At 44.0% G+C, this 26437-nt stretch overlaps 1 protein-coding gene and 1 long non-coding RNA gene across 2 annotated transcripts in view; one reads left to right on the top strand and one right to left on the bottom strand.

Annotated features, from left to right (window-relative positions):
* Positions 1-22683, bottom strand: part of LOC310671751 — a 53706-nt gene extending 31023 nt beyond the window's left edge. The window contains exon 1 of the long non-coding RNA XR_014508149.1: positions 20321-22683. This is a non-coding gene — a long non-coding RNA (uncharacterized lncRNA). The remainder of the gene's footprint in view (positions 1-20320) is intronic.
* Positions 16165-26437, top strand: part of LOC310671387 (uncharacterized protein) — a 50854-nt gene continuing 40581 nt past the window's right edge. Inside the window, exon 1 of the mRNA XM_083427293.1 lies at positions 16165-17147. Coding sequence (XP_083283419.1) covers positions 16809-17147 — 339 coding nt within the window. The 5' untranslated portion in view covers positions 16165-16808. The remainder of the gene's footprint in view (positions 17148-26437) is intronic.

Here is a 26437-nt window from a genome sequence, read left to right as displayed (position 1 = left end):
GTCCAGGAGGGAAGAGACCCCGGGGGGTAGTAAGACCCAGAGGAAGAGAGAGAGAAGGAGGAGGTGGAGTAAGATTAGAGTTTTAAGCTGGTGCACAGGGGGCGGAGATCCAGATAGAGCTTCGCCGGTCTAAAGCTCAGACGTAGAGCTGGGACGCTGAGACTTGTAAATGGAGACTATTCTTCAATAAAGACTTTGATACTGTACTACCGGCTAGCGTTGGTCCTTGGTGAGCTGGGACCCGGAGCCAGCTCTGACAGTATGTAACCCAAGGTACCACTGTATAACAATACTTCTAGCATTGCTGTTTAGAGACATGTCCCTCTGCCTTAGGCTCTATTGACATCGCATGACAACCAACCACAATGTGAAAACCTTGTATGAATTAAGGCAGGGGTCGGCAAGGTTTTACCTGCCTGGCAGGTCTGGGCCAGATCGCGCATTCACATGAGCAATTTCCGGCATCTGGACAAGCACAGACACAAGTTCTGGCGTCTTGGGTATGTGCAGATGCAATTTTCAGTGCCACGGAAGTGAGTCCCCACACCACGCTGTGCCGTTTTGGCACAGCGTGTGGGCAATTGCCGAGCGGGCAGCTCAGTTCGGCGGCAGCTCCTGGGTCTGTTAAACTGCCCTCGTGGGCCGCTTGCAGCCCTTGGGCCACAAGTTGCCAACCCCTGAATTAAAGGAAACCAAATAAATTCAAAGGACCCACGAAAGATGTCAATGCTCATCACATCACGTGCGTGCTCTCTTTTCAAAGAAATTGAGACTTTTCAGGTCTGAAGGTCCACAACTTTCTTATGTTCCGCTTTCAACCATTTCTAAAGACCTTCTGGGAAATGATCTATAATGAAATGAAAAAGGTATTTAAATATACCTTCCTGAAGAAACCAGAGGCCTTTCTCCTGGGCATGGTCGGCCAACTGGTGTCAAAGAAGGATAGAACTTTCTTTATGTATGCCACAACAGCAGCAAGAATACTTATCGCGCAGTATTGGAAGACACAAGAACTACCCACTCTGGAAGAATGGCAGATGAAGGTGATGGACTACATGGAATTGGCAAAAATGACTGGCAGAATCAGAGACCAGGGAGAAGAGACGGTGGAAGAAGATTGGAAGAAATTTAAAGACTATTTACAGAAATATTATAAGATTAATGAATGTTAGAATGACATTGGATGGAGGTTAAAAGGTTATTAGCAACAATGCGGTGAAGGAGTATGGAAAATTTGAAGGTTAAAAGATGTAAAACTAAAGGTTTAATACACTAAGATATTAAGATAAAAATTAAGATACATTAAGATATTAAGATAAAGATTAAGATAAGATAGAGGGAAGGGATTTGCTAATTAAATATTTGAACTGGAATACAGCGAGGGGAGGTTTGGGGAAGTCTGGGAAATAAGCAAATGCAAGGAATATTATGAAAATGGAATTGTTTTTATTTGTTTTTCTTTTTCTTTTTGTATTTTTGTATTTTTCTTTTCTTTTTTTTCTATGTAAAAGTCTTAATAAAAATATTATAAAAAAAGAAAGAAAGTTGTGGTCTGAGTAGTTAGTGACTGGGATGTTAGAGGAACGGGAGTATGCATGGATTTTAATTACTGTTCTGGCATAACATCTGAACAGGGCTTGTTGGATCACTGCAATGCACAAAGTATGAGCTCATATTTTTGGTCTGTGTGCAGCAAGTTTCAAGACGGATACCTTGAAACACATATGATCTGCAAGCAGGTACAACCCAGAGCCTCATAAATATCTATGTATTCTCATAAACGAGAGACTTCTCAGAGACCTCTCCACTGTAAAGTAAAGCAACTGTTCATAGTATCTGCTGTAACATGTAAGACCATGGCAGCGGGGAAAAAAGCCACAATAAAGTATATCGTTAGCAAACAAGGTGATGTAATCCTGGCAAGATGAATCCCACGTTCAGTTACATCATGTGAAACCGGCGGGTGTAGATGTTTTGAGGTTTGGCCAGATTCAATATGGGATTCTTCCAAGAGAGACACAGTGGGGGAGGGAAGACTGTGATTCATTAGTCCTGTCTGATGGCCTATGAGCAATGCAGGTTGGATGCTTGAGTAGTTTAAGAAAAGGAAGTCAAACAGATTTAAAAGAAGCAACACTTGATCCCGTTCATTATGATTTGGAAGAAGAAGAGAAGAAGAAGAGTTTGGATTTGATATCCCGCTTTATCACTACCCTAAGGAGTCTCAAAGCGGCTAACATTCCCCTTTTCTTTCCTCCCCCACAACAAACACTGTGAGGTGAGTGAGGCTGAGAGACTTCAGAGAAGTGTGACTGGCCCAAGGTCACCCAGCAGCTGCATGTGGAGGAGCAGGGAATCAAACCCGGTTCACCAGATTACGAGTCCACCACTCTTAACCACTACACCACGCTAGCAAGTCACCCTGAATTCAATGGGACAAAGGCCAATAATAGGCATTACATGAACTTTGGGGCTGCTGATACAATAATAATAATAATAATAATAATAATTTTTTATTTATACCCTGCCCTCCCCAGCCAAGGCCGGGCTCAGAGCGGCTTACAAGCAATAATAAAAACAAGATGAATGATTACAACTTAAAAACAAAAGTAAAATACAACATTAAAATAATGGAACATTAAAATGTAGCCTCATCGCAGGAGGAGAAGGAAAAGAAAAAAGAAAGAAAAAGAGGGAGGGAGGGAATCAAATTGGCTCCAAGCCAAAGGCCAGGTGGAACAACTCTGTCTTACAGGCCCTGCGGAAAGAAATCAGATCCTGCAGGGCCCTGGTCTCATGAGACAGAGCGTTCCACCAGGCCGGGGCCAGCGTTGAAAAGGCCCTGGCTCTGGTTGAAGCCAATCTAACTTCCTTAGGGCCTGGGACCACTAGGGTGTTGTTATTTATGGACCTTGAGGCTCTCCGTGGGGCATACCAGGAGAGGCAGTCCCGTAGGTACGAGGGTCCTAGGCCGTGAAGGGCTTTAAAGGTCAAAAGCAGCACCTTAAATCTGACCCTGTACTCCACCAGGAGCCAGTGCAGCTTGAAAAGCACTGGGTGAATATGCTGCCATGGCAGAGACCCCGTGAGGAGCCTTGCTGCAGCATTCTGTACCCGCTGGAGTTTCTGGGACAGCTTCAAGGGCAGCCCTGGCAGTCTCTCTCCCTCCCCGCCCCCCAGCCTCTTTCTAGTAGCAAAATGAATTATATGGAATGTGTAAATGAATTATATGGAATGTGACAGGATGACATCACCACATTTTGAGTTTCCCTACCTCCTCCACAGCAACCAAGGAAGTGATGAAAGAGAAACTTGAAAATGCAATGATGTCACCATTACACATTATTATTATTATTATTATTATTATTATTATTATTATTATCATCATCATCATCAATTCTATACCACTTTATAATTTTAAGGGGGAAAAATCTCAAAGCGGTTTACAACACAATAAAACAGCAAACAACACAATCCAGAATAAAATATTACCGAAGACAGCCAAATATAAAGTTTACATTCAAAGCAACCTAATTAACAGGAAACGGAAATATTATCTTAAAGTTTTCAAAAGAAAACATTACAAAGGAGGTCAACTACAGAATGCACATTTAAAACTGCATAATCAACAAGAGAATAAAAAAAATTATCCTAGGCATAAAGCATGGGTAGGCAACCTAAGGTCCGGGGGCCGGATCCGGCCCAATCGCCTTCTCAATCTGGCCCACGGTCGGTCCAGGAATCAGCATGTTTTTACATGAGTAGAATGTGCCCTTTTATTTAAAATGTATCTCTGGGTTATTTGTAGGGCCTGCCTGGTGTTTTTATATGAGTAGAATGTGTGCTTTTATTTAAAATGCATCTCTGGGTTATTTGTGGGGCATAGGAATTCATTCATTGTTATTATTTTCAAAATATAGTCCGGCCCCCCACAAGGTCTGAGGGACAGTGGACTGGCCCCCTGCTGAAAAGGTTTGCTGACCCCTGGCATAGAGCATACCTACTGCTGTTGCTGCCAATCCTGCCAACGATGGTTCAATGGGGGAATGTCTACGGAAGCGCAGGCTCAGAGATCTGGGTCTGTACTAAGAGATAGCCAAGATGGAGATTTTGCTTCACATTGGTGGGGGAGGAGACAGGATGAGATGTGGTGAGAGCCAGTGTGGTGTAGTGGTTAACAGCGGTAGTCTTGTAATCTGGGGACCTTGGGCCAGTCACACTTCTTTGAAGTCTCTCAGCCCCACTCACCTCACAGAGTGTTTGTTGTGGGGGAGGAAGGGAAAGGAGAATGTTAACTGCTTTGAGACTTCTGAAGGGGAGTGAAAGGCGGGATATCAAATCCAAACTCTTCTTCTTCTTCTTCATCCTGTTTTCAGTGGCATTTGTGTGTTTCCCAAAATATCCCATTCTGGCCATGCATCCCACTCCTGCACTGGAGGAAGTGACGAGCCATGGGGGTTAACCTGTGTGCGCACACAACAAAACTTCATTCAGATGACACGGAGAGACAGTTAGGTGAGAGTTCAGTCTTTCTAGAGTTATATTTTAAACCCTGTTTGGGAGGAACAGCTCCTGGCTGTTCATGTGGCAGTAGTGGCTACGACTGCTTTTTGCAGGTTTAGGCTGGCATGCTTGCAGCCTCTTCTTGAATAATGCAGACCTGACCACAGCAATTCATGCTGTAAGGTAAAGGTAAAGGTACCCCTGCCCGTACGGGCCAGTCTTGCCAGACTCTAGGGTAGTGCGCTCAACTCAATTTATAGGCCGGGAGGCAGCACTGTCCGGAGACACTTCCGGGTCACGTGGCCAGCGTGACAAGCTGCATCTGGCGAGCCAGCGCAGCACACAGAACGCCGTTTACCTTCCCGCTAGTAAGCGGTCCCTATTTATCTACTTGCACCCGAGGGTGCTTTCGAACTGCTAGGTTGGCAGGCGCTGGGACCGAGCGACGGGAGCGCACCCCGCTGCGGGGATTCGAACCGCCGACCATGCGATCGGCAAGTCCTAGGCGCTGAGGCTTTAACCCACAGTGCCACCCGCGTCCCTTCATTCATTCAATTCGAACCACTATAATGACTGTGTTTTATGTGAGGCTGCCTCCAGTGCCGGTGTGAGGCTATTTTGCACCCTGAGCAAAGCTAATTACTTGCACCCCCACAAAAACCCCTGTTAACTTTCATTTTCAAAAGCAGATGAAAAGCACAAAGTTGAAATTGCTGAATTTATTTGAAATTGCAATAATACATTATGCAACAATAGTTGACTATCTTTCTCAAATACAAACAAAAATGTTTTAGCACACAAATCATTTTGAATAATCTTGTGAATTGTGATGTTGAAATTAAAACTTTCAATTTCAGGCACGTCAAAATCTCACTTTGCATGCCTTTTCCCTTGCAAATTTTGTCACTGGTTCCTTCAGGTCAACTTGAGCATGTTCAGCTGATACAATTGTCAAGCCCACTAATCGTTTTTGCAACATTTGTTGAGCACAGGTTTTTATGTCTGAGCTTTGAGAAACTGTGTTCTTCACTTGCCACCGAAAATTAAGGGTGTCTCTAAAGTTCACAGCACAAATATTCAGCATCAATATCTTCGTTTCCAGTGTGCACCAATGGTTTTTTTTTCTGAATTTGTTGCAGGCCTTAAGTATCTCTGTTGTTGTTGATACTATATACAAGGAAGTCAGATAGGAAATTATCTTCTTGTAGTTGTTGAACTCTCCCTTCAACAGCATAGCAGAAACCTACTTTGAATTTCTGTTTTGCATCTTGCAGTGACTCTTCTTGGGCCTCATACTCAAACTGCTATTTCTTTCTCCTTTTTATAACTTGCTCTGTCGCATCAACCCAGACTTGTTGAAAATCCTTCTCACACTTCTTGCAAGAAGTTTTGTAAGGAGAACTACATGAATTATTGCGAAAAAGGACTAAGAATGAGTTTATTTAGGACTGGGATTTTATAGCAATAACCATTAAAATAAAATGCAAAATCAGAAAGAAAGTTAGAAAACTATTAGTCGAGGTTGATGGAAGTCCTGAGCTGTGATAGCCAAAGGTTTGTTATATTGTATAAGATGGGATGTTATGTTTGGAAGCATGTGCAAAAACAAATAAAAATTATATATTACATAATCCTTATCACACATGCAGCCCACAAGCTATTAGTCACTTGCACTTGGTTTGTAGCTGACTTTAAATCACCTTCTTTATTTTTGCTTGTAAACCTTTTAGGCTTGTGTTATTAAAGATCTCAAAACCATCATATAAACTACCAAGAGGATATCTTAGTGGTTTCAAAGCATTGATCCGACTCTCCCATCTTATTTTGTTATGCCTAGGTCTGATACATCACGAGTTTGAATTTTCCAATGTTGAGTTGATGCCGAGAAATAATTATTGATCTGTTGGATGTAACTGAAGAAACTAGTTGCTTCCTCTGTGTGTTTTCCAGAAATATCTCCAAACAAGTTGAAATCCTCCCGGAATGTGAAACCTGCCACCAGCAATAGAATCCAATAATGGAGCACAAGAATGTGAGAAAATTATCTTTAAATAGAGGATGGGCTGCCTTTGGTAACAGGTTTCATATTCTGGGAGGATTTCAACTTGTTTGTGGTAGTTTAGCCCATATAATCTCCCAAAGAAATTGGAAAGCAATAATGACACTAATTAGACAGGGATGAAATATTTAATCTCATCAGTCTATTCACATCCATAATATAATGCATTTTGCATGTTATTTCCACTGCTGTTTAATGCACACTTTTCTCATAATACCTGCATGTTTTGTTTTAGCTGAAGAACCACAATGCAGAATTCAGAAAAGGAAGGATTTTGAAGGATAGATGCATTTTGGTTCATGTATTGATCTCAGAGGTGTGAATTAAAATATTTTCTCTTTTAAATTCAAACAAAAATGAATTTCTTCCCCATTCCCATTCCCTTCCTCTTCCATGTTTCATGCTTCTCCCATGTTATCTCGGTTTCACTGAGGGGTATTTGAAGAATTTGATCTTTGTGAATTGCAATGCATTCCAAATCTGTTATTGAGAGGGAAATATGATCCAGATATAAATATTATTGTGAACTGCTTTGAGAACCACTGTGGTTGAAAAACAGTATATACAGTGGTACCTTGGGTTAAGTACTTAATTCATTCTGGAGGTCCGTACTTAACCTGAAACTGTTCTTAACCTGAAGCACCACTTTAGCTAATGGGGCCTCCCGCTGCCGCTGCACCACCGCCGGAGCACGATTTCTCTTCTCATCCTGAAGCAAAGTTCTTAACCTGAAGCACTATTTCTGGGTTAGTGGAGTCTGTAACCTGAAGTGTATGTAACCTGAAGTGTATATAACCCGAGGTTCCACTGTAAATCATATTGAGATGCACACACACATTGCACAATAGTTCTGAGACAGCTCCACTGCAGTCAGGGCACTTAGGTTCCCTGGTTGTTTTAGATGGTAGTTCCAGATTTCCACACACAATGACGCTACACGAGTTTTCCTTCCTGGCTGCTGACTCTTCCATCCTTTTCCCAAATGTCGCCAATTAGGGCTAGGACATTCATGCCTTTTGCAAATTGCACTGAATATCTGACACAGATAGATAGGGGTGGCGGTGTAAACAGGAAAGGTGGGGAAACACCCTTTTAAGAAGCTATCACTCCCAAAGCATCAGGGCTGAAAACAATTAAAAACAAAACAAAACAGGAAATTCCATGTCTCTAACATATTGCCCTGCCTTTCCCCCTACCACAAAACACCTTGATAAGTTATAGGACAGGCTAGGTTTGCCATAAGGTATGAGTCAATATCTTCCTGCCGTAAAACATTTTCTGATATTTGAAGTACGGCCCAGCCTTGAAGAGAGAATGGGAAGGCTTGAAAGGAATTCAAGGGAAACGGAAGAGGAAATGTTGCAGAAAATCATTCATACAGTATACCTGGAGCAATCTGAATGAATGAATTAAATTAAAAAAACAGAGACTTTGTGGGAGTTTGGACCCACAAAGGATTGCTCCCATTGTGCCAACTTACCAAGGGTAGCCCCAATATTTTGATAACTGTGCTTGTAATCATTACAGTGAGTTTATGGTGGTGTCCACACATTATATCCGGCGAGTACACAGTCTGCGTACCTGTGAACACAAACAGCGGAGGTGTATACTCAAAGTTATTCAAATATAACATCAAGTAAATGTGCAGACAATGTACCTGTGTACGCAGCAGCTGAGCCGCACAAATCAATGAATATTCTTTCACACAAACAGATATGCACGTGTAGCTTGTACCTGCAGTGAACTTTGTTTGTCTTGCCAGAGTGGTGCATGCTCTAGTCTCCCGCTTGGACTACTGCAATGTGCTCTATGTGGGGCTACCTTTGAAGGTGACCTGGGAATTACAGCTAATCCAGAATGTGGCAGCTACACTGGTAACTGGGACTGACCGCCAAGACCATACAACCCAGGCCCTGAAAGACCTACATTGGCTCCCGGTACGTTTCCAAGCACAATTCAAAGTGTTGGTGCTGACCTTTAAAGCCCTAAACGGCCTTGGCCCAGTATACCTGAAGGAGCGTCTCCACCCCATCACTCAGCCCAGACACTGAGGTCCAGCGCCGAGGGCCTTCTGGTGGTTCCCTCACTGTGAGAAGTGAGGTTACAGGGAACCAGGCAGAGGGCCTTCTTGGTAGTGGCACCCACCCTGTGGAATGCCATTCCATCAGATGTCAAGGAAATAAACAACTACCTGACTTTTAGAAGACATCTGAAGGCAGCCCTGTTTAGGGATGTTTTTAATGTTTGATGTTTTATCGTGTTTTTGACTATTCTGCTGGGAGCCACCCAGAGTGGCTGGGGAAACCCAGCCAGATGGGTGGGATATAAATAATAAATTATGATTATGATTATGTTCAGTGTAACCAGTGAAATAGCACCCATTTTAAGATACCCTCAGCCCTCTCTCAAAATCCCAAATGTGCCCAATGGTCCAAAGAGGTTGGTAACTCCAGTTGTAGGACACATGCATGTAAAAGCACACATGTAGCTCTCTTGGTTTGGTCATGGTGCGGATAGTGCCAAGTTTTCAAGTTCAGTCCCCATATGGGACAGCTGCATATTTCTGCATTGCAGGGAGTTGGATTAGATCAGGAATAGGCAAACTCCGGCCCTCCAGATGTTTGGGACTACAATTCCCATCATCCCTGAACACTGTTAGCTAGGGATGATGGGAATTGTAGTCCTGAACATCTGGAGGGCCGAAGTTTGCCTATGCCTGGATTAGGTGATCCTCAGGTTCCCTTCCAACTCTATGATATGAACACAAATGCACATAGTACAGCGCCTACCTTTTCATATGCTGCATCTGGTAAGATTTGTTTTGAACTGCTGATACCATTTTGTAGGACAACTGTGTGTTTTCTATCATATCTTTAACAAAACACCCCGTTTGCTTTTAAAATCAATGCAGGTGATTGATTTACAGCTGCCAGCAAAGACCTTCAACAATCCGTAAGCAGTTGTGAGGTGAAAATTCTGGTAGTGATCCAATGTGAAAATAGACATGTTACAAGTGTGATTTTCATCTGTGAAATGTCAGAAGGTATAATATGAAGTGTGGGAAATAGAATGCATAAGATAGAAAAGTATAGAGTAATGGCTGCAACAATGAAGCTTATGGAAATGGAGCAAGTTGAGAAAAGGCCTATGGGAGTCATCTTGGTCACCCTACAGGGATCCTAGAATGAAAAGCCTAACTTCATTCCTATCTCAATATTATATACTGAAGGTAACAAACCTCACCCTGATCATTACGGCCAGGAATGGAATGAGAAGAGCATCATGAGAACATTTCAAAAGAACGAGAGGAATGAAGAGTATTTTCAATGCTCCTATCCACAAAGCAAGAGTCAAAGAGAAAACTCACGTATGAGGGTCATGCATTGAAGAAAGATTGGATTAGAGGCAAAGGAGGTAATGGAGACTTGAAAGATTTGTTGTAGAAGTTGGAAAGGAGTGAAATTTACCCCATGTTGGTTCCCTGCAGAAAGCCCCTTCTGCCCAGAGGAGAAGCTAAAAGACGACGAGAATTTTGGTGTGAGGGAACTGAGAGGAGAAACGGAGAGATTTAGACTAAGAAGAAAAACCCCCAAAGGCGCAGAATCATAGAACGGAATGAAGGAGGCAACAGTGGCATTCTCACCCACCTCCAGCCAGTCTAGCCTCCAGCGGTAGCTCATCCTGTTTTGCCACCTGAGGCGAAACAGGAACATGCTGCCTCCTGCCCCTGCACCACCATGATCCACCATCCCCTTCTGCCACTGCTGGAATGTCCCAGTTCTTGCCCAAACTCAATGAGAGCCAGGGCATTCTGCAGGGCATTGCCACTCACTGGAATGCCGCCCTCTTGGAAGTAGTGGATCAGGCTGGGCACCACCTCTTGCACTTCTACTGCCTGAAGCGGGTGCCTCACCCCACCTCATGGTTGGGCAGGCTCGGCTAGCAGCTCAATACTGGTGACTCCCCACTTGAACAGGTGTTATGCTCCAGGAACCCACACAGATTAGTGAAATGGGTGTAAGTGGGGAGTCCTCAAGCTCACGAAGAGACCCTTCCCAGAGCCCGAAGAGGACATCCTCTTCAAACTCCAGAGAGGGCATCCTTGTGAACTGGAGGGGCAGTGGGTTTTTCTTGAGGAAAAACTAAAAATCAATATTGTTTATGAACATATTGTTGGAGCTATCAGTTTGAAGGACCCATTATGGGACAAGAGGCCTGGCCACTTTGGCCTACTGACCTTGTTTCATAAGTGCTGCTTTGCAGGGCTTCTGCCGGTGCCAAGCCACAAATGGCTAACCATGCTTGCCTTTGGAAAGCTATCGGTCTGCCAAACTTCAGTCAGATCTTTACAATGAGTATTAATTATAATTGGTTCAAGACAGCTTTGGGCCATCGTTTTGCAAAAAGAGAGATAATCCCCTCCTTTCTCTGCAAGTTCAAACTGGCAAGACAAAAAAATAATAATAATGTGCCCAGTTTTGAAAGGGCGTTTTCACAGGGAAGTGTTGTGCCAATTTCTTTTCTTAAATAATATTTATTAAAAGTTTAAAGATTACAAAAAAAAGTGAGAAAAAGAAAAAAGAATAAACAATACAAATCAATACATTACAATACATAAAAAGAAAACAAAAGACACAATACATCAAAACAAAAACAATTAAAAACACATCCAATATTTATCATTATCTTTCAGTGTTGTGCCAATTTCTTTTCCTTCTTGTTCTGCTTTAATCGGAATCTGGGATAGGGGGAGAAGCTTCCACACACTTCTGAATTTTATGGGAAGAATTCAACGTGATGCTATGGTGGAATCATCAGCACAAGAATTTCCACTTGCCAGAAGCAATGAATGCCCCTTTCCTCTCCCTGCAAGCTGTTCTGTTGGTTCTCCAAACACACACCCCAAGTTAGTTTGGGGAAATATGTGAAGGCCACGGGGGGAAGAGTGGGGGTGGGGAAGCCTGGCTGTGCTATTGGAAGTTGGAAGTCTGTTCGACAGTGGAATTTGCTGCCAAGGAGTGTGGTGGAGTCTCCTTCTTTGGAGGTCTTTAAGCAGAGGCTTGACAACCATATGTCAGGAGTGCTCTGATGGTGTTTCCTGCTTGGCAGGGGGTTGGACTCGATGGCCCTTGTGGTCTCTTCCAACTCTATGATTCTATGATTCTATGATTCTAACTCCTTGTGCTGGCTTCCACCACTATGACCCACTATTTGAATTTGGCCCTAAGGATTAACATCCGCTGTATCTCATTCAGTGGTAAATGACTGAAATGTGCTTACTTTGTATATGCGAAGACCCTTCCATTTCTCCACCTGCTTCACCTCACTGAGCATGCACAGAAATCACAAAGTGCAGCAGGACTTTTGGAATTGTACACCCACAGAAAATGTAGTGTTGCGCAATTGCCGCCATCTGTCCACATGTCAAATACCTGTAGCACCTGTGGATGGTGGGATGACAGCACCTGAAATTTTGTTTTCATGGTGCAACAGGGCTTGTGCTCCTTAAAAAAAGCTGACATACATCTACGATCTGTTGTACAGATTGGCTCTACAATAACTCTCCCAGATCTTCACTTGAGGGTTATATTCAAATTAGTGCAAGTACCCTGTTCTGTCAGCGCAAGGATTTCTGCTTGCACAATGGAACTATCCCACCTCCCCCAATGCGCTCCCTAAATCTCTTCTCAGGGTTCTCCCAAGCTTCCAGAGTAGATGTGGGGAGGGTGTGGGGCAAGTGTGGGGTGGGAGAAGAAAAGAGGGCAAGTTCTGTTGTACAAATGGAAATAAATCCTTGCACTGATAGGATGTGCCAGTTGGATACTGCCATTGTTGTTGTTGTTGTTGTGTCATGGTAGAAAAGGCAATAAAATCGAAAACCTTACCAGTTGGTTTTTCAGTTGTGTAGGAGACCTGGCTTGCTAGTAAGATTTTTTAAAAGAAGCTTTGGTGACTGTGAGGGTTTGCATACTTTTCCAATGAACAAAGGTTAGGGCAGCAGCACTGAAATCTGATAGGACTGGCTTTTCAGTCATGTGGGAGACCTACACTCTCTCTCACTCTCTCTCTATATGTATGGTAACTGAGGATCGAGGTGGACTGTGCCCTTCTGTAGACATCTCTTGATGCTCAAAACAAATACTTATGTGGCTACTTCAAAGCTGTTCATGAATTTTTTGTCATTCCCCCCGCCATAACAAAGAAATCAAAGATCTCTTATTGTCGCCATTATGAAACTCCTCGATCACTGCTTGCAGCAGTATTTTCAGTGGCCCTTCGGCTAAAGTGAAAGCAAAAAAAGGCAACTTGTGGTTCGAGGACCCGACCCCCGCGATGTGGAATGAACACACAAGGACACGTGATATAAGGTTTATGGGCAAGAAAAGGCCACAACTTTATTGATTACAGCAGTGAAAAGATATTGGTTTAGGCATTGGATGTCCAAAACAAGGGGGTTTATTCACCAGTAGGTGGAGCCTGTTGATGCTAATCCAACTATAGGCTCTCCCCTGATGTCACCGAGGGTCGTGCCATGGCCTCCCGCCAAGCAGGCATCGGACAGAATACACGACCGCCAGATTCCTTTAACGGAATACCCAAAATTGAAGGCATAGGCGATGGCCACACCTAGCCCTTCAACACACCACAACACATTATTCCAAAGCCTAACCTACCCACCCATACCACAAAAGTTGTGACGATTGCTACGAGGTAGGCGAAAAAACCAAAAAGCCTAAAGCCAAATGGGAAAATTCCTACCAGGCCCCACGGACAACCCGGGCGACCAACCTAAGGTCCATAGCAAGGCCAAGGAAAACCTAGACCCTGAGCTAGAGGGAGTGGAGGGTGGGTGACTCGCGACGGGTCGATGGAGAGTGAGGGCGACAAGGGGGCTGGTGCCGCAGCACATAGGCTGCTGAACACGCCCCCTCGGCAGCACCTGGTTGGGTCCGCACTGAAGGGCGTGGGCGCCAGCCAGGTGAGGAGGGAGGCAGGGGGCGAACGCCCCCTGCTAGGGGTGGCACTCGGATTCCCGCCACAACCACTCCCCTCCCTTCCAGGGGCGAGAGTCTTTAGTATGGCTGCCCATGAAAATAAAACAGTGATGAACCAAACTGGGGCAGAGGAGGCATGATAGTAAGCCACACATCCAAGAAGCATCACATAAAGGTAAAGGTAAAGGGACCCCTGACCGTTAGGTCCAGTCGTGGACCACTCTGGGGTTGCGGCGCTCATCTCACTTTACTGGCCGAGAGAGCCGGCGTACAACTTCCGGGTCATGTGGCCAGGATGACAGAGCCACTTCTGGCAAACCAGAGCAGTGCACGGAAATGCCATTTACCTTCCCGCCGGAGTGGTACCTATTTATCTACTTGCACTTTGACGTGCTTTCGAACTGCTAGGTTGGCAGGAGCAGGGACCGAGCAATGGGAGCTCACCCCATCGCGAGGGTTCGAATCGCCAACCTTACTGATGAGTTTTGCTTTGAACCAGATTTGAAACAGCCAATTTTTGTGACCATACTGGTCATTACTATACTTTCTTCCCACTTTAGGGGAAACTCATGTAATGCTAGGCCTGGGTGGGGGGCACTGGGATATGTTCAACTCCAGCAGGATGTTGTGATGATACACAAAAATGAACGCCTAAAACTGCAAATATGAAATAAATGGCTGGAATGGCAGTGCCCAGAGGAATAAGCAGTGCAAATAATATTTGTCCTGTGTCATAAGAATTTACCAAACTAATTTGGAACATCCGAAACTGAGGCCAGTCCAACTGAGGAACCAGTTCACACTCCTCCTAAGCAATATGCCTAATAGTTGTTTTCCTCTTAAATATTTCCTAGCCACTTCATAAGTGTTGGCAGACATTTCCCCTTAAATACCACAGCGGTGAAGTGAATGTAAACAGATAATTACATATATTTCTTGTACTACAAAGGGCTAGACGGAACGAGATTAGCTTCTGCAACAAAGTGTAACTCTGGTTCGGCCTACCCTTCGTGTAATTGGCTGTCCCCCTTAATAATCTCCAAGCAACTTAACAGACCCTCCAAGTGTCTCTATTTTCCAGGGACAATGATGGATTTACAGAAGCTGTCCTGGTTTCTGTTTTAATCCCAGAATGTCCCACTTTCCCCTATTTTCATCTGAGAAAAGTTGGAGGGTATGGAATAGGATTTCCCCAGCGCTTTTTTTTCATCTGGAACTCACAGAAACACAATTCTGGCCCCTCTCAGGTGGGTGCCATTATAAGAGTTCTTGGTGAGTTCCGGCACCTCTTTTTCTAGAAAAATAGCACTGGGTGTTCCTACTTTCATTAAATAAATGTTGGAGGATATGACTTAATTGCTTATGGTCACAAACTCAGTGCAGAGTTAGACCCACTTAAACCACCTAATTTCAACAGGAAGAGATGTTGGGCATAGAGGTGCGCCAAATTGTGGCCGCTGAAATCACATGCATGAGATGGAAATGGCATCTTCATCCAGAAAAATAAGCACCTTCCAATTGTGGCAAGTGCACCACACAAGCCAAAGTATTACATAGTGCTCTGGCGGGCTGCACTACAATATGTACTCTTGGTTAGCCTTTGCATTTTGCTATGTGCATTTTGTATCTATATATCTATATCTAATCTATATTTCTCATATTACTATTTTTTTAAATGCCTTTTGACACTTTAATTGAGCCAAAAATGCATCGCCCTAAACGGCCTCGGTCCAGTATACCTGAAGGAGCGTCTCCACCCCCATTGTTTTGCCTGGACGCTGAGGTCCAGCACCGAGGGCCTTCTGGGGGTTCCCTCACTGCGAGAAGCCAAGTTACAGGGAACCAGGCAGAGGGCCTTCTCGGTAGTGGCGCCCTCCCTGTGGAACGCCCTCCCACCAGATGTCAAAGAGAACAACAACTACCAGACTTTTAGAAGACATCTGAAGGCAGCCCTGTTTAGGGAAGCTTTTAATGTTTGATGTATCACAGTATTTTAATATTCTTTTGGAAGCCGCCCAGAGTGGCTGGGGAAGCCCAGCCAGATGGGCGGGGTATAAATAATATATTATTGTTATTATTATTATTATCGCAATATTTGGAAAAGTGCAAAATCTGCACATTAGACCAAGAGGTGTGACTCAGGCCAGTTTGTACTGGCATTTGCAGAGACTGAATTCCCCAAGCACCCAGTGGCATAGCGTGGGGGGTGCAGGGGGGGCCGGCCGCACCGGGTTCAACATCTGGGGGGGGCGCGCTCGCACTCGCAGTGCTAAAATCAGTGCTAAAATCCACGGGTTAGGGGGCGCAAATTACTTGCCTTGCCCCGGGTGCTGACAACCCACGCTACGCCACTGCAAGCACCCCTAGTGTATGTTGGCTTGTGGCTGTGTGCTAGTACTAGTGCTTCCCCCCCCCCCAAAAAAAAATATGTTTAGGGGTACTCTCATTTTCCTACTCATAATTAAATACTGCCCCTCAATGAAGCAAACTTAGATTCACAAAATGTTTAGGGGTATGCGTAACCCTGCGTCCCCCCCCCCCCGAGGAAAAAAAAGCACTGATTAGTATCCTTAGCCTTGCATGGAATGATTCTTTATTTTTCACTTTGCTGCATTTAAAATGAACTCACAACTGCCTTGTTTCAACTACTAGACAAAAGGAGATAGAAGGCCCTTGTGATATCTCTTAGCATTCAAACAGCCTGAAAAGGAATAAACTATACACTTAATCAGTGTATAGTTTTACCACATGTTTCTTTTGATTCACTCGGGGTTTGGGTCATAATTGAGAAAACATCCTGACATGTTCTACTCTTGGCCGGTTGCTCTTGTGTGATCTTTCAGTCAACCTTCCAAAACTCTCTTTTTCCATTTAAGACCGAGGAAGCCTCTCCACCCTCAACTGTGTGTGCATCTAGATGGTTGTAAAGTGAGTAATTTTTGCTTTGAGTTGTTTTTCCCCCCTTTTTCAACTACAAGTGCCTGTGCATGTGCGCTCACCTCACAAACAAAACTACAAAAGGCAGGCGGGAAGGAGGAAGGGAGGGGGAGAGAGAAAGCCAACAGGTTGATCTGGATTACATCAACAGTCACACCCTCCTTACTTTATGAACATAGCAGAACAGGTGTTTGTAATTCATTAGCTAAACTGAGCTCAGCGCAGACAGGAATTGAAATCTGCTCTGCTCCCTGGTGTGCTCCTTCTCTTTCTCTGTAGTACCTGCTGCTTCATCCGGCCTCCTTGTAGCCGCAATGACTAGCCACTCGAGGGACTTCCGGAGCCGGAGCAACAGCAGTTCTTTCGCTCCGCCAGGAGGCTCTTTTAGCATGCGGAGAGAGCGTTCATGCTCCCCTTCTTCAAGGTATGGGGCCTGCAGCAGCCCCACCATGGGGGTGAGTACTAGCAGGAACAACTTCACCTCTTCGAGCCTCACCGGACACAGCCGCTGCTCTTACCCAAAGGTTTCGGTCAACAAACGGCTCCTGACACCGCTACACCTGGATATAGATCCCTCCTTGCAGGAGATAAAGACCAAGGAGAAAGATGAGATCAGGACACTCAATAACCAATTCGCCGCCTTAATTGGAAAGGTAAGATTGTATACTATTATTTGAACGGGAAGGTAAGATGATGCCTCTTCTTTGTATTGACCAGTGTGCAAGACAGTGTGACAGAGCTGCTTTAGGTGGTTGATTCAGGTGGCTGCTTCATGTGGCAGCTTTAGGGTACCATTGTAAGGTGGCAAGTTATCACCTGTGTATGTTGCTGTCAATTGCTGTAATTTCAGTTCTCTGCTTCGGGTACCAGGACAGCTCTGCCGCAGTCCAAAGACTATCAGTATCTAATGCCACACAATATAACTTCCAAGATTTTATTTCTAGTCTTACTAGTCCAAAGCCAACAGCAGTTGTGAAGTACTGTTGTCAGTCCTCAGGTGTAACAGGTGGGGGTAGCCTTGGTCTGTGTGTTTATGGGGGCTGGGTGGTTGCCGTTTACAGGTTTTTTAATAAATGGAATAAGAACAAATAGGTTCTCCAGCTTAGGAGACTAAAAGCGTACATCTTCAAAGGAATATAATTAGGTTTGCGATAATGGCTAGGCATCAACAAGAGCCCTGCTGGTCCAGGCTGATGGTTCATTTAAGTCTAGCATCTGTTCTCACAGTAGCCAATCAGAGGCCTGTGGTAGACCCATAAGCAGAACATGAGTGCAACAGTACCCTGCCGGCTTGTGATCCCTGGCAACTGGTATTCAGTTGAGGTAGAACATAGCCAACATAAGTAACCACTGATAGCCTTTTTCTCCATGCCTTTGATTTCTTTATAATCCTCTTCCGAAGCTGTCAAAGTTGGTGGCCTCTGACGCTTCATGTGGCAGTGGATTCCATTGTTTAGACTCTGTGCAAAAGTACTTTCTGTTGCCTGTGCTCCCACCATTGACCTTCACCAGATCCCGTGCTTCTAATGTTATGAGAGAGGTGTGATAGACTTCTCTCTATCCACTTCCTCCATAGCATGCATAATTTTTATGATAATGTGCCCCTTTTCTTGCCTTTTCCCTGCCCCGCCCCCCAGAACTAAGGAAGGCCCAATCATCATAACCTTTCCTCATGGGGGGGTTGCTCCAGTCCCTCCATAGCCTTCAAAGTGGCCCACAATTTTTTAAAGAGCTACATAAACACACCCACAGTGGGATGGCACAGAAGAGGAAGCATGGGGTGGGAGGGAATATTTGCAAACAGAACAAAAGGTCACAAACCTTCAGACACATGGGGAGAGTGGCTCTGTCACTCACTATTCACAAGTAACGTTGCAGGCATTATGTAATACGTGACCAGAGTCACATGCACATTTAAAGCACCTTTAAACCATGGCTTCCATCAAAGAATCCTGAGAGCTGTGTTTCCCCCTTTAAATATATGTTTTGGATATGATTCATGTTGCATGGAGTAAAAAATCAGTCAGAGCGGAGATGAAAGGTGATGCAACCACCATTTTCCTTAAAAGGAGATGACTAGGTGTTATGTGACGAATGATAACAACTGTCTATTAGTGCATTCAAAATAGTCACACGGAAGGCCCCCAGGGTGACAAAAATGCACTTCTGAGGATCTCTGTTGAGCAGCTTCCCAGGGAGTTATGGGGATTGTAGTTTCAGGAGAATTCTGTTAAAGATCCTAACCATCCCACTCACAGAGATGCAGCAACTACATACCCTCCAACATGCAGCTATGCAGCTATGGGTTCTTGGGAAGGTTATGTCTATTAAACAAGTTTTCAGTCAGCAGGATAGATTCAGCTTCTTAGTTTGTACCTTGTCAGCTGCTCCATTAGCATCTGAACAATTTGAACAGAAGAGCAAAGAGGACTCAAAAGTTGCCATTCAGTCATCCCTGCCTACCCTCTAACTAGCCCTTCATCCCTCACTGTTGCCACTGGAAATAAAAGAGGCATGAGGATAGAGGCATGAAGATATAAGATAACAGAATTCTAGACTGTACCACTTCAGAATGTGGTGGGGTGCCATGTTCTCAAATGCATTCCAAAATTAAAAGTTCCAAACATGTAATAAACTAACAAATCCTACAGAATATTCCTGATGTCCTAGTTTACTTCATGGAGGGAGCTATTTATTTGTGTTGCTGTTTATTTGGGGAGCTATTTATTTGGGGAGCATTCAAAAACATGTCCCCTACATACCACCCTACTGTCTGAAGTGGATTAAAGAAAAGGTTTCATTCATTCATTCATTCATTCATCATGCTTTTCTGCAGCCTGTTGTAGGCACCTAACAAAATCGTCAGGACTATAATACAGTCAAACCTCAGGTTAAAGACGCTTCATGTTAAATCTTTTCAGATTGCATCCCGTGGCGACCCGGAAGTACTGGAAAGGGTTACTTCTGGGTTTCACTGCTCACGCATACTCAAAATGACGTCACGTGCATGTGCAGAAGTGGTGAATCGCGACCTGCACACGCGTTGATACGGGTTGCATTCTGCTCATGTTGCGAATGGGGCTCCGGAGCGGATCCCATTCGCAACCAGAGGTACCACTGTAATTATAATAGTACAAACATGATATAAACAGTAGAAGCAGCAAATTAATAAAGTCCATGCACTAATAATACAAAAAAAAAAAAAACAACAACCAAAGGCAGTGGGTGAATAAAACCCATGAGCTCCCAAAAAACCATTCAATCAAAATGCTGAATATTTATTTATTGCATGTATATTCCATTTTTCCTCCAAGAAGCAAGAGGGTGGCATACATAGGTCCCTCCCCCCTCACAACAGCCCTATGAGATAGGTTAGTCGAACAGCTGATAGCTGGCCCAAGGTCACCTTAGAAGCTTCACGGCTGAACGCAGAACCTGGTTTCCCAGGTTCTAGTGCTTGAGAGTATGGAACAGCCATTATCTGATGCCAAAATATAGTAAGTACCTAGGGAAGGAGTTCCACAATATTGGTGCTATCACCAAGAAGGCACCTTCTCTGTCTGTTAGCCATGATTTGCCTAATGTCAGAGGGCAACAGCATCTGGAACAGAAGGACCTGTGCCAATCTTTGTTGAGGGTCAGCTTCATGGAGGTCAAGATGGTATTTCAGATACTCAAACCTATGCCATTCCAGGCTTTGAAGGCCCAAACCAGGACCTTAACTGGGGATGGAAATGAACTGGCAAGCGCAGAAGGTCTTTTGATGCGAACACCTCTATCTTCCAGCACATTCTGCTCAATGTGTACAATAGGTATAAGGCCTTACCTCTGATGACAGGAAGGTCCTTTGCCAGGCACCACATATAGCCTTATGAAGTTAGGCAAACACCAAGTGATCTTCCTTGGTACTTTCAGCAGGGAAAAGCACATGGATACATTTCACAGATCACAGGAGACGTCCTTTAGATTTGACCAGAATGAAAGCCTTTAGAAGTTTGAAGAAGAAATGTTACTGCAGCAGCATACAATTACCTCCCCACCACCTCTCTCCTGTGGTATACTAAGACCTCATAGGCAAGACAGAAGGTTGTTTTCAAAGTGAAACAGTTGAACTACCCAAGGCAGGTTCCTGCAAAGCCCTCATGTTCTGTAAACAGATGGTAATCTCCTCAAGGATTGCTTCACTGAAGTGTCTAATGTAGGCAGCAAATGCCAATCTTAAAACCAAAAAATCACACACACACACACACACACACACTGGCACCACTGTGATTTAATTTTAAGAGACACTGTTTATTCTTCAGTTATGTGAATACTACACCCAGTGTTTATGACATGCAAATGGATAAATGTGCAGGCATGTTCTCTGTTGTGTGAGTTACTGGAGACAAATGCAACTGAACTTTGATCTGGCTTTTTGACCATATATGGATTTTTAAACTCATTCCTGAAGAAACAGGAGGCCCACTGGGAGCCAAAGTGATCGCCCTCAATGGTGTCAAATTGTGTTGGTCTTTAGTTCCATGGAGATGTATCTGGGATTACTCCATGAAGAAAGAACAATGGTTGACAGCTGTCCTTGAAAGGCAGCTTGCCCACCGCTGCAGATCTTTCCCTGGAATATAAAGCTACAAGGGAGGGTGCTGGGAATGCTTTAGGGTACAATCACAGCTCATCAGGGGCAGGTCTGGACACCAGCCTGCATGTACAACCCTCACCAGAATCCTCTGCAACACACATTGTTTTTGTGGGTCTGGAAGTCAAAGCACATGTTAATAAGGACTGCAAGGCAGCTGCCAATCAAAGTCTTTCCTCTCGGGCCTCTCTACTACAACTTTCGTTAACCTGGTTATCTCCAGATGTTTTGGGCTAAGGCTGATGGGATTTGTAACCCAAAATTTCTGGAGGAAACCATGCTGGAAAAGGGTGATTTGCTGTAATCTTTAGAAAATGCAAAACACAATAGATGATGCTCTGAGTTTCCATGCAACAGCATCCCTTCATCAGGTGCTGCCTTTTTTGCGGGGGGGGGGGCGTGGATAGGAAAACTGAGCGTGACACTATCGAGTCAGGCATCTTCTTTAAATGTTAGGGGCAGTATAAGAAGAAAGAGATGTGTAGCTGTAGCTCTCACTGGCAGAAGATGCACATTCTGTCTAACGTAGTTAGGGGTCCTTAAATTCAGATTGTAGCAGCTCCTTCCCTGGAGGCCACTTCCTATAATCATTTCTTGCACACAAGTGCTCACATGGAGAACAGAAACAAATCAGCAGAACCAGCCAATCACTGATCTAGTGGACAGCTATTTCTATGATTGGAGAAGTCACCCTGCCCACTTTCCACCTCTTGCGATCAAGATTTGTGTGCTATATCTGAGACCAGCCAGTTCATACGTCTTTACGCAAAAGTGCCTGGCTGGAATTCTTTAAGTTTCGGGAAGTGGGAGGGATGAGCCCTGAGTTATCTTGGCAAGCAAGTCTTTCTCAATCTCTGTTCACCATGTATAAAATGAGTATGCCCGCCACCAGGAGTTGTTGGAGAAGATGAAAGAATTGAAACGCATTTTGGACATTAAAATTACCATAGAAACTATTCATTCTAATACTGCCCCCCCCACACCAAATGGGCATGATACAAATGACTTTGTAATCCAACGCTCAGCACTGCTGCACCAGCAAAACTGTACATGATGCCCTTCAGCTACATTGCAGTATCACAGTGCTAGGCAGAATCGCTCTGGGGTTGGCACTTAAGCCCAGTCTCAGCATGTCAGTGTTGAAAAAATTCTCCTGTCTCCAGTGTGGCATCAAGCAACTTCACTTCTGCAGCCGTAATAGGGCTGGGCACTAGCCATGCGATGAGATAGTCCAGCTTCATAGGAAAGAAATGGTTGGTGAAATTCTGCCAGCCTGATGTAACAGTAGCAGGGTTATAAGTATAGAGGCAAATTTTCAAATAATTACTTACATTTCAGAGAAAGTAAGCCGATTGTGTTGTTGTTTAGTCGTTTAGTCATGTCCGATTCTTCATGATCCCATGGACCAGAGCACGCCAGGCACTCCTGTCTTCCACTGCCTCCCGCAGTTTGGTCAAACTCATGCTGGTAGCTTCTAGAACACTGTCCAACCATCTTGTCCTCTGTCGTCCCCTTCTCCTTGTGCCCTCCATCTTTCCCAACATCAGGGTCTTTTCCAGGAAGTCTTGTCTTCTCATGAGGTGGCCAAAGTATTGGAGTCTCAGCTTCAGGATCTGTCCTTCCAGTGAACACTCAGGGCTGATTTCCTTCACAATGGAGAGGTTTGATCTTCTTTCAGTCCATGGGACTCTCGAGAGTCTCCTCCAGCACCATAATTCAAAGGCATCAATTCTTTGGCGATCAGCCTTCTTTATGGTCCAGCTCTCACTTCCATACATCACTACTGGGAAAACCATGGCTTTAACTATATGGACCTTTGTTGGTAAGGTGATGTCTCTGCTTTTTAAGATGCTGTCTAGGTTTGTCATTGCTTTTCCCCCAAGAAGCAGGCGTCTTTTAATTTTGTGGCTGCTGTCACCATCTGAAGTGATCATGGAACCCAAGAAAGTAAAATATATCACTGCCTCCATTTCTTCCCCTTCTATTTGCCAGGAGTTGATGGGCCTAGTGGCCATGATCTTCATTTTTTTGATGTTGAGCTTCAAATCATATTTTGCGCTCTCCTCTTTCACCCTCATTAAAAGGTTCTTTAATTCCTCCTCACTTTCTGCCATCAATGTTGTGTCATCTGCATATCTGAGGTTGTTGATATTTCTTCCGGCAATCTTAATTCCGGCTAGGGATTCATCCAGCCTAGCCTTTCGCATGATGAATTCTGCATATAAGTTAACTAAGCAGGGAGACAATATACAGCCTTGTCGTACACCTTTCCCAACTTTGAACCAAATCAGTTGTTCCCTATCCAGTTCTAACTGTAGCTTCTTGTCCCACATAGAGATTTCTCAGGAGACAGATGAGGTGATCAGGCACTCCCATTTCTTTAAAAGCTTGCCATAGTTTGCTGTGGTCAACACAGTCAAAGGCTTTTGCATAGTCAATGAAGCAGAAGTAGATGTCTTTCTGGAACTCTCTAGCGTTCGCCATAACCCAGCGCATGTTTGCAATTTGGTCTCTGGTTCCTCTGCCTCTTCTAAATCCAGCTTGCACTTCTGGGAGTTCTCGGTCCACATACTGCTTGAGCCTTCCTTGTAGAATTTTAAGCATAACCTTGCTAGCGTGTGAAATGAGTGCAGTTGTGAGGTAGTTGGAGCATTCCAGCTAAATCTCTCCAAATAAATTCTCCCGTTAAATTCCTTTTCCAGATTACCCAAATCTCCTTTAATTAATTAAAATCCCAGTTAGTCCCCCGCCCTGCTCCAAAATCACTTTCCCTTTTACTTTGTACCCCTATTCATTGTCAGTCATCTCACTGTTATCCCTTCTGCTGCTTTAAAAATTGAATTAGGAAGAAATAAGTTGCATGATTTCTTTCAGGTGGAGGGAGGAATCGTACTATGAGGCAAGTTGGCTGGTGGGTGTCTGTCTATCTTTTTAAACTTAATTAAGCAAAAGGAAAGCCTTCAGCCAGGGACCAGCCAACCATTAGACAGAATGAGGGAGCTGCCTCAGGCAGCAGATGCTGGAGAACAGGGAGCACCAGGGAGCTGCTGGAGACCAGAGACATGTAGGTCAAGTAGTCTGTAAAATAAGCTGCTGCTCTCAGGAACAGACTGCCCTGCCCTGTTGCCAGTGTTGAAATGGGATTCAGGTGGTAGCCCTATTGGTTTTTGTATGTGGAGTAGAGTGGGGGGGGGCCTTAAAGACTACTTACAGAAACACTGTAAAATTAATGAATGATAGAATGATGTTGGATTGAAGTTAAGTGGTTTTTGCTAGCAGCAATGTTAAGGAATATGTAAAAATGGATTATTAATGGGTGATAATCTAAAACTATAATATATTAAGATAAAAGATTAAGATAAAATTAAAGAGGGAAAGGATTTGCTGAATTATTCAATTGAAATGGAATACAAGAAAGGGAGGTGTGAGGAGGTCAGGGAAACAAGCAAATGAAAGATAAGATATGGAGGGACTGATTTGTTTTTAACTGTTTTTATTTAGTATCTTGTATTTTTTTTCCTATTTCTTTTTTATTCTTTCTAATTTTTGTAATATGTTGAGATCTCAATAAATATATTTTTTTAAAAAAAATAGAGGGAGGGGCTTCTTGTTCTTTGCCAAGAGCATCAAAATGCTTTGGGGGCAGCATTGCCACTGTCAGCTTGCCACTGCACTGCGTGAATTGTCATAGAATTCTAGAGTTGGAAGAAGACCCTGAGGGTCATCTAGTCCAACCCCCTGAAATGCAGGATTCTCAACTAAAGCATCCATGACAGATGGCCACCCAACCTCTGCCTAAGAACCTCCAGTGAAAGAGACCCCGGCACCATCTGAGGCAGTCCCTTCCACTGTCTAGCAGCTCTTGCCAACAGAAAATTCCTCCTTTCAGATTGTAACCTCAAAGGTGGAATCTCCTTCCTGATTGAAACCTCAGACGCTCCCAAGAAACAATGCTGCTTCCTTTTCCGTCCCTTGACCCTGGAAATGGAACTGAAATGGGGTTGTTTCCCACCCAGGGCACTTTGAGGATTCATTTGTGGCTTGCCTTTAAATTAAGGTGACCACTTATCTTCTCGTCTTTTCTCATCCTGTTTTTCCAGTATTAGCCACATGGAAAGAGGGCATCTCCCTGGGCACCCCTCGAAATACAGGGCTGTTTGGTATGAAAAGAGTCTGCTTGGCCATACTGGGTGGCAACACTCAAAGCATCCTTCTCTGAAGCGCTGGAGAGCCTTGTAGATCTACTACCAGCAGGTTAGACAGACCAGCAGCCTGAGTCATACAAGGCAGCTATGTGTATTCAGAGAAGCATTTGGGGAGAGTTTTTCATGCCAAAATCAGGCATATATTAAGGCTGTCAAACCCAAAGCATAACAGATCAGTGATGCATCAAGTTTGGGCAAGGGTTAGAATGTCACACTGCTTAAGTAAGGGCATGTCACTGCTCAATCATCACAGAATGCACTACTCTTTGGCTAGAAACTCAGAAAATCTGAATTTTATCTTCTATAAATCAGCTAGCTGTATGATAATGATCCTAGGCTGGATTCACAAAGCAGAGATTAATTAACTCTGGAGGTGTCTCCTTTTTCTTTCTCTTGGTCTATATGTGTACTCCATTTCCTTCCAAGTTTGTGTCTCTCTTTAACTGGAGCTGTTTTTGAACTTGTGCTTCTTTTATGCCAGTACGAGTGATTGCTCAATAGGACAACCATCTCCTTTGGAGCCTCTAGGTGCTGTGTAATAATGCTATCAGACATCTCTCCTTGGTTGTTCATTGGCAGTTCCAAACAAACATTGGAAACAGGAACCAATGGTGGTAATTAAATAAGGAAGAGGTTGCCAAAAGAGGGGGTGAATTCTCTATCATGTGCAATCTTTGGATAAAGAGAAGCAGATGCTCTTTAGAAAGATAATACTCTCTAAACACAGGTTGACAGGCTTGTTAGCACAGCAGCTTGAGCTAAAGCCAATAATCAAGAAATGTGATGAAAACTTAACATGTGAGGCCTGCACTGAAGTTTATAGGGGCTGCCATTTTCCTTCTTGACTCATGGCAAACTTGTTCAAATCTTCATCTGTTGAACTCAGCGCGAGAACTGTCAGTGGGTTATTATTTATAGAGGCTTGTTTAATACATTTTTATTGTTTGCTGTGTAGCAATATGTTCACAAACTAGGGGCTTCGTTTTCTCCCTGGAGAAGAAAGGGGGAAACTAGGTGGAGGATGTTTGGTGAAGTAGAACTGCAACTCTTTGAGGAGACCCAGTGAATGGATTTTGATTTAGCTATGCACAGTCATGGCTAC

The sequence above is a fragment of the Podarcis tiliguerta genome (assembly GCF_965153285.1).
Source record: "Podarcis tiliguerta genome assembly, chromosome: 2".
Classification (NCBI taxonomy): Eukaryota; Metazoa; Chordata; class Lepidosauria; order Squamata; family Lacertidae; genus Podarcis; species Podarcis tiliguerta.
This window is presented reverse-complemented; position numbering and strand designations above follow the sequence as displayed.